The sequence below is a fragment of the Coenobita brevimanus genome, chromosome 70 (assembly GCF_032717465.1).
Source record: "Coenobita brevimanus isolate Jiangsu-jjx chromosome 70, ASM3271746v2, whole genome shotgun sequence".
Taxonomy (NCBI): Eukaryota; Metazoa; Arthropoda; class Malacostraca; order Decapoda; family Coenobitidae; genus Coenobita; species Coenobita brevimanus.
Genome location: NC_137023.1, coordinates 42637039 through 42646147, shown reverse-complemented (window position 1 = coordinate 42646147; position 9109 = coordinate 42637039). Strand labels below are relative to the sequence as shown.

Here is a 9109-nt window from a genome sequence, read left to right as displayed (position 1 = left end):
GCGTCACAACAACTTTGAACACCCGTGGGACCGAACTGCGATGAAGCCAGTGAGGGAAAACATCAAAATTCGCTTTATTTGATACGTGGCTTCAGGATTCAGTGGAGGTCGCCCTGAAACTGAATCTAGTCGTCTGGTGGTTGCAAGAGTGAAAAACAACACGTCGTCAAGGTACCGGAAGGATTAATGTAGACTGTTTGTATCCACTGCAGTTTTAGAATCTGATACGATTGGATTCCGATACTAGCCTGAACAAAACCATCTGACATTAGGAACGGAAGAGCTGCCATTGTAATGGAAAAGTATATGAAATAAACATTTGTGAAAAAGGAACAGACATAACAATAAAAAAAACACCTATGATCAAAGGAACGCATCAAAGGAACGGGTATATGAATAAAGGAACGCATGTATGATAAAAGGAACGTATATGCATGAACAAAGGAGAGGACATATAATCAAAAGAACGTATACGTGATCAAAGGGAACGCATTTATGATGAAATGAACATATATATAATCAAACGAGCGTGTATATGAAGAAAGGAATAAACATTTCAACAAAGCTACACATTTATGAGCAAAGGAAGACACATACGAGTCAAGGAAGGCATATATGAGCAAAAATTACTTAATGGCAGTGAAGTATTGCAAATGGTGGGCTTCCGCGTGGTTGCCAAAGATGTGGTATGTGAACGCCTCAGCCAAAGGTCAACACGCACCGCCCTGCAGGTAATGACGAAAGAGAAAGATTGGGTTATTTTACTGTAGCTTAATCAGTGTTCTTAGGAGAGAGAAAGATCAGTTTTAAATCATGATCAGGTTATAGAAGGAAAGATTAGATTTAAAGGAAGGAAAGATCAGCTTTAGGAGATTGAAGATCAGGTTTAGAATGGAAGATCAATTTATTTAAATGTAAGTAATGGTCTTAGAAAGGAAGATCAGGTTATTTCAAAGCGTTCAATTATCTTAGAAGGGAAGACCGAGTTACTTTAAAGTACCTAGTGATTTTACAAGGGGAGATCAGACTATTCCAGTGTAACCATTGGTCCTAGAAGAAGGAGGGACCATATTATTTTAAACTAATTGATGCTCTTAGAAGGCTCACAGATCGGGGATGAATTCATCAAAGGCTCTTAACCACTGGATAAAAAAGTCTCCATTGCAGCAAACTGTTGTCAGAAGTCGTTTTGTCTGTCGTGTCTTTAAGTCTTAATATTCACTCTAATTCGTTTATGGAATGCATGGTAGGTGTATGAGAAGACAAAAATATAAGCAAATACTCTTATACACAATTTACAGTAAGCCCATAAAGTTTGTAAACCGGTACCGCAATGTGAAGTGCATGGTAGCTGAATAAGTGGAGACAAAAGTATCAATGAGCAATCTTATACAAAACTTAAGCCTTAGAAAAGTTGAAAATACGGATCCAGTGCTCTTATAAAAATCGTAAGTGTTCTTGTTTTTCGGTAAAGCAAGTAAAGCACAATGCTTGATTAACTGGCGCAGCTGCACGCCTGGATAATAACACAGGTATGCTTCCTCTCGGCATGGTATGCAAAGCGGCATCTCAGTGTTGGCTGACATTATAAAGAAACAGTGGTGTCATTTTCTTCCTTAATTGTACCATCATTATCATCATCATCATCATCATCATCATCATCATCATCATCATCTGCAACAGCAGCAGCTGCAGCAGCATTCTAAACCCATTTTTCACTATTGTTATTGGAGTAAACAGGATTAAGCAAGAACAAAAAGAAAACAGAAAAGCAGGACAAACAGAAAAAAGAGCACGTACGTTACCACGGCAGCACCGTCCCCTTTTTGACCTTGACCTTGACCTTTGACGTTTTTCCCCCCAGATTTCATTACGTGTTCCTCTGTCCTCGAACATTATTCAGATTTTATGAAGTTCTATTCACCTATTTTTTCATTATGTTGCTGACTGACAGACAGACAGGCAGGCAGACAGACAAACACAGAATTCGAGCAAAGAAAACAAAAACAGTAATCTCCTTGATGAAGCAACTATCATTCGGTTCCCAATAAATGAGTCGTGCCGTAATACCGTTAAAATAATGCTTGTAATAAAATACCTAAGGCTGCTGCGAAACTAACAGATTTATCTATTGTTTATAGGTCTGAAGAAATCTAAAACGCAATATTCGCAGGAGTTTCTCTAATTTAATACAAAAGCAGAAGATAAGTGTCCATTTACAAATCACATTTTTCAAGCATGTTTCTCGGTGTCACGTATGTTAAATATTCTATAATGTTACAGCGTTTTAATCTCTCGCCTATGGTATGTGAAGACGTTAATGTGTAATCATGTTTCTGTTATGTGCTACTGTTCTTTGGAAACTGTTATGTATGTTAAAGTAGACGGATGTTTGAGTGACTGGTTCAGTAACAGCAATGGAATGAAGCAAGGGTGTGTGATCTCATGGCTCTTCAGTATATGAACGAGGTTATGGGAATGATAAAAACAACTACTAAAAACAAGAGCTGCAGAAACGCGAGAGAAGTTGGTGGAAAAAGTATACGTTTTCATAATGAAGCTGAGCATGTTATTGTATTGTAAAAGTGACCAAGATAAAAAAGATTTGTACAGGTATCTACACAGTATTAGCATAATATAATGAGTAGCAAATATTTGGGTGTAAGATTCCATGTCATAAAGTCAGGCCATTGTTCGATGTATGTGAGGTGTTAGATTGGATGTGATTATAACAGAAAAGTAATATCAAACTAACTATTGAGACAAGCTGAATCTTGGGTGACACTGTAAGAAGGTGTTGCGTGAACCCTATTCGTTTTTATTTTATGATATAATGATCCTTGCGTAACATTCATAAAAGGCTCGTATATTCCTCACTTTTAGCAAAAGGAAACTCGATGTGGTTTTCATACGTAACGTAAAGCCTAGGAATAGTTACGAAACAAACATAATTTAGAGACGTATGCACAGTCACAAAATCAAGTAAATTTAAAGAAAAACCACATCAGTGGTTAGTTTTATGAGGTACATATTGATATTGTATTCAGTTTTCAAAAATCATTTATTATTAGCCAGCAGCAGCACTGTTACTTGGAAGCATTACACCCACTTATCAATATTGTGTTTACTGAGAAGATGCAACAGATTCAAGCCATCCTGGACACCCTTAAGTATGGCGAGGGCTGAAGTCGACGGGACAATATTTACCTTCACAATGGACAGATTTATATATGCGGGTGTATTGTAACAATGCAAGGCGCTGTAAAATCAATATGAAACCCAAGTCGGACCAAAGGCAAATCCCTCATGGGTAAATATGCGCTTGGCGACGACAGTAGTGCGGGACTCTGGGGATAATTTGCCTGAAATTTTGGCTGATACCGTACGTTTCATCTGACACATTTTCCCGTCCTCACATGGGGTTGGGAAATCCAGAAAAAAAAAGATCGCATACAAGGTGGCATTGGGATCTTCGTAGCATCTCTTTCTTGGCAAATTATTAAGCATATTATACCTAAATCTTTTTTGTCTTATAGAGTCACTCATAAGAAGACAGAAGGGTGTATTATGCAAAATAGGTCACTGATGATGTGGTGCTAAGAAATATTATATACCATCCAGAACACGACCCAAAGTTGCATGCTGTCTCTGGGAATATGAACCTAAAGATTAAGGATGTATCACGTGCAGTGCAATATAACACTCCTCCCCCACCCCCTGTACAGTGGTATATAAGAGAGAGCTGCAGTCAATGATTCCTTTACATTGCATCGAAACTTACCAGATAATACAGTAAAGAGAGTTGGATTAAACAATAATATTCAAGAAGCTTGGAAGGAGTGTAATCTCGCCTCAGTATTTCGGAATCCCACACGAGCAAAACCTAAGAAGAAAGATCCTACTAATCCAGTCAGTCATATTCGTTTACAGCGGGTTGGAAAGGTTGTAATCTTTGCCTCTTTGGAACAGAACCCCAGATCAGTAAATGGAATATCGACGGCAACTGAACGAGGTGTCCCATCATAAATACCCGTCAGTCACTCACTAAGGATTTTCGGTAACGAGGTGCTCACCTCCCTCAGAATTTTGTGAAGCCCCATAGCAGGGCCCTCATGCGCCCTCACCTAGTATAATTATAGTATTTGTTATTTTTATTGTTCTTGCCGCTGAAAGACAACTCCTTTTTTTATCAGTTAGTATCAAAAGAGTTGATTAAGAACTAACCTCTTCAGTTCGAAATCCCTCCTAAACAAATACTGATACCGTAATAGTAATAACGATAATAATAATTATTATTATTATTATTTTTATTATTATTATTATTATTATTATTATTATTATTATTATTATTATTATCATTCATTATTTTTATTATTGTTATTGTTATTATTACTATTATTATTATTATTATTATTATTACTATTATTGTTGTTGCTGTTGTTGTTGTTGTTGTTGTTGTCATTATTATTATACTACAGAAGTTGCAAGTATAAAATGAAGAACACATCATCGGAGTGATGGTGTTAATATTTGCATATAGCCAGAGAGGTGGACAGCTTTATGAATGCAGGAAGTAATTCACTTAGGTCAGGCAAGTGTTTCATTTCCCGCTCATTAACTGATGAACAGATGCAGTAATTTACATATACATGAATGTGTATGAAGCACCTTGAGTTTGCTGATATACATGTTCCCAAACAACCTGTAGATATGTATATTGCATTATAATAGTTTGATGATGATGATGATGATGATGATGATGTTGATGATGATGGCACCGGTAGTGGTGGCGGTGTGTGTGTGTGTGTGTGTGTGTGTGTGTGTGTGTGTGTGTGTGTGTGTGTGTGTGTGAAAATATGTACGTATGCGTGTAACAGTCGCGTATGTGCACCACCTTGACCCACTGACGCGGCAGGATGACCTAAATACACACACTCTATACACACACTGTCACCCTCACACTCGCACCACACCTCACCCTGGACACGCCTCATCCAACCACCCCCTCAGTACGAACACATCTTAGTTCAGTCTTGCTCTCTTCAGACGATTTTAATTCACCTTGGGAATGAGCTCTTGTATCGAAGGACTTAATGAATGGTAAAAGCCGCAGTCTCATTAATTCCGTAACGCCTCTTCATAGCCGATTTATCATGCCTGCTACATCTAAACATCGTCTTGTGTGTTCTTGATGGAAAGAGTAAATTGAAAAGCTATAAATAACATACAAGATTATACTGTGCCATGGCTAATATGCAAAACAGAAAGCTAAGAAGTGCAACGAAGCCTCCGATTGCAATGGCTTCATACCTATCCCCACCAACTGGAAGTCTGTCCTCATATGAATCAAATCGCTTGAAGACAGAAAGATCAGAATTAAATTACATCACCAAACTGCAGAAGATTACAAACATAACTTGGATTTTCCTGACTGAACATTGATTTTATTTATTTATTTATTTTATTTTGGGGGGGAGTTTCCAAGAGGTCATTTTACTCTGCTATTTCGTTTTGATTGACTAATTTTTGTATTAGGTGAACTTGCCGTCTATATATCCTGCTATTTTTGTTTTGACTGACTGTAATTTCCTTATCAGGTGAACTTGCTGTGTGCGATGTGGCTGGAGTCCTCCTCTCGTGAGCGTCAGATGGCGATGTCAGCAAGAGGATGAAGGGTTCTTGTCGTCACAGCCACCTTGTCAGCTTGTCAGCCCTCCCGCCGCTCCGTCAGATCAAACTATCAGTGCCTGAAGCTGAAGTGTCAAGACAGATCTGGTGTTGAAAAACTCACTCAATATTAAACCTTAACAGTGCCAAGACGAACAGTTCAGATTTCATATACTACTGAAATAATGTTACAGTAGATCTAAAAAAGGAAAGAGTACAAAATTAATGTAACTGAAAGACGCTCTTCTGAATAATCGAACGTAATGATATGGTAACAAAATATGCATGAGAATCTGGCATCAGTAGTAATGTAAGAACCATGCACCGAATGGAGATGAATCTGAAACTATGTACCGTAGATGAAAATCGTTCTTCTCGGTATTCAAACATATGGAATGAAAACCGCTCTTCTCGACGTTCAGACGTAAAGATAAGATAATTAAAGATGCGGCAGGACTTTAACATCAATGTGACGTAAGGGCAAAGGTATCACTATTATTAATTTGGTGATCGGACTGTGGCCACCATGTGTGGTGATGGCCACCTCAGCTTCACCATTGACGTGGTGCAGCTGGTGAATGGCTCCTTCTCTTACATCCTTCGGCCCACCAAGTGCCCCGAAGACCCTGGACCCATCATTGCCGGAGTGTTCCTCTCTCTAATTTTCCTGGCTGCCTTCCTGTTGAACCTGATGGTTGTAGTGACGGTGGCCACGAGTTATACCCTAAAGCGTCACCTCTACTGCCACCTCATCATCAACTTTTGTGTGGCCTGCTTAGTCGACTGCTTCTTCAACCTCAGCGTGGCCATAGGCTACGTTACAACCCCGCCATGGAGGTTTGGTTACGGCCTTAGCTACTTCAACGCCTTTACGATGAACATGATGAACAGCGAAGTCGCTTTTGCTGTCCTGCTCTTGGCTTGGGACAGGTTGGCGATGGTGAAGAAACTCTCCTTCTATCAGTCCGCAGGTAAAAAGTATCTGGGGATAATAATTGTAGCGACCTGGGTGATAGCATTCCTCCTCGCCATTCCCCTCGCTTTCGGGCTGATCCTTAGCATGCCGTACAGGAGCAGATATTCGTGTTCGGCCTCAGACCCCTACGATGACTACTACTTAATCGCTCACATGATACTTGTTGTTATAGTGCCTACTGTAGTCATGTTGGTTCTCATCATTGTCACGTGGCACACCTTCCACCGTGAGAGGAAGAAGCAGAAGAAAATCAAGGGCAGTCAGACAATGGGATACTTCGACCAGATACTAATGACTCCCTTCTTTCGAAATGAATTGTACCCTGCCGTTTTCGTGGGCTGCGCCGTTGTGGGATATGTCTTATTTTTCCTGCCCTTCACGGCTTTGACCACCATAAGCCCCATGACGTCACAGCACTGGGCTAACGAAACGGAAAGTAATGAGGATCAAGGCACGTACAACAAATTCATTCCCTCGGCCCGAACTAGTGCAAACGATGTCAGAATCACACGCGCCATGCTGGATGAGAGTGAGTTGAGAGAGCTAAATGCCACAACCAACAGCACTGGCGTTGGCACCCCTAACATCACCATGCAAGAGGGCCTCATCCCGGAGATCGTCGACTCTCCAGCCTTCGACACGGTGGCCGTCTGGTTTCGCTTCATGTACCACATCATCGTGCCCGTCCTGGTATTCATCATACTGCGGGACGTGAGGGCAAAGTGCGAGGGTCTCATTATGTGCTGTCGACCCAACTCCGTGGACGTGGCCTCACCCAAGCCCAGTCGACCGCTTCACTTCGACCAGCTCAACAGTGGAGGCTCCTTGAACTCTGGCAGTGATAGCCAAAAGTCGGGCAAGCTGATTGCTGGCTCTAAGAAAAACAAGAACTCCAGTAAAAACACGATAAACTACAAGACCCCTATACTGTTCTCCACTTCAGACGGTCTCCACATCCGCACTGTTGAAGACACGTACCAAGACTTGGTGGAGAACAAACCATTGCTCTTTGGCCTCGGGAAGAGTAGCGGAAACAACCCAAATGAGGAGCCCAAATTCCACTACTCCCTGTGCGACCTCATGATTGGGTACGAGGACCTCACGGACTTTGACGGCCAGTACCACATTGATGATAACTACGATTTTGAGCGCGGCTATGGAGATGGGGGAGAGGCTAATGAGGCGGCGAATCAGGTAGTAATGGGGGCCAACCGAGCTGCAATAGGGCAGAAGACGAGCCCAGCAGAGCCTAATGAAGACTTGGAAGTTGAGGAAGGCAGTCTGAAAGTGGATTATCGACCTCCAACTCCTCCTAAAGTACAAGTTATGGGCAACGAGTCTGCCGTCAACGCGGGAGACAGCATTGATATGGACGAGGCCGAGAGACAGGCGCAGAAAAGGGGGAAAAAGATAGTTCGCTTCGCCACTATGCTGAACCAGGAGATCCCTCGGCCGGATTCAGCGGAGAGCTCGGTCCTGAATTCCTCCGCCAACAGCTCACGTTCCAGTGATTCCGGGATCATGGCTGACACGGAGCGCAACTCGGCCAATGAGCAAAAAGAAGAGAGACAGCAGTTTAGCGTTAATCACTTATACAAGCAACCACTTCGAAAACCACAGCAACAGCAAAAGAACAATCGTAACGCAAAACCCGTCTCCAAGCAACTGAAGCCAAAGCCAAACTCAAAACTACGTGAAGCCAGAAGGGTCCCAGGAGCGCCCAGGAAACCCTTGAAGGTTTCATCGAAGAAAACCGTGGTGAGCTCGAAGGTGCGCAACATCAAGAGCCGCCACATGAACAGCCTGGAGTCCTCCCTGACCTCCCTGAACTACCCGCACTCGTCATCACCACATCGCAGATTCTCCAAACCTTCTGGCTAGTCCGACTGTAGGTAGGTTACAGTTCTTACGTGTCTTGGTGTACTTTTGTACCTGGCTTGGGAGGCCTCGTAACACCTCTTCCTTAGCGATTTATGTTGCATAAGACATCTTAACATGATCTTGCATGTTATTTTTATTCCGCCTTAATATCGACAGAGTTTGCATCACTACCATAAAAAAGGGTACTGAAGTGTAATGTGCAGAATCATTCGCTAAGCAAGAAGTATTGCGAAATCTCCAAAGCCAATTACAATTCGACTCTTGATATCACAGTGCCACAAATTGTTCAGACGGATGAAGACGATGCCCACAAAATGAAATAGTGTTTACTATGAAGTCTCAAGTTTTCACAATCAACACAATTTCAGTGGCTATGTGGGTATATATATTTCATACAGTTCCTATGTCGTCATTCACCTTGACTGTTGTGTTAGTACGAATGGGATTTAGTTTTATTCTTGGCACACAAAAGACCTGGTTTTGATTATTACTGTATGGGCTACACACACACACACACACACACACACACACACACACACACACACACACATATTAACTCACTATGATGGAGGTAAAGGCCATGGC

The 9109-nt window shown here is 41.6% G+C and overlaps 1 protein-coding gene across 1 annotated transcript; it reads left to right on the top strand.

The window, feature by feature from the left end:
* The first annotated feature begins 550 nt into the window (after positions 1-550).
* Positions 551-8524, top strand: LOC145406431 (uncharacterized). The gene is made up of 2 exons (XM_080277587.1): positions 551-731; positions 5598-8524. Exon 2 carries the CDS (start codon positions 6194-6196, stop codon positions 8522-8524), a length of 2331 nt encoding a protein of 776 aa, XP_080133713.1. The 5' UTR covers positions 551-731; positions 5598-6193.
* Positions 8525-9109: the final 585 nt, after the last annotated feature.

What these genes read in the sequence shown, in the direction of transcription:
- LOC145406431 (XM_080277587.1), top strand. Translation starts at nt 6,194, where the DNA reads ATGTGTGGTGATGGCCACCTCAGCTTCACCATTGACGTGGTGCAGCTG.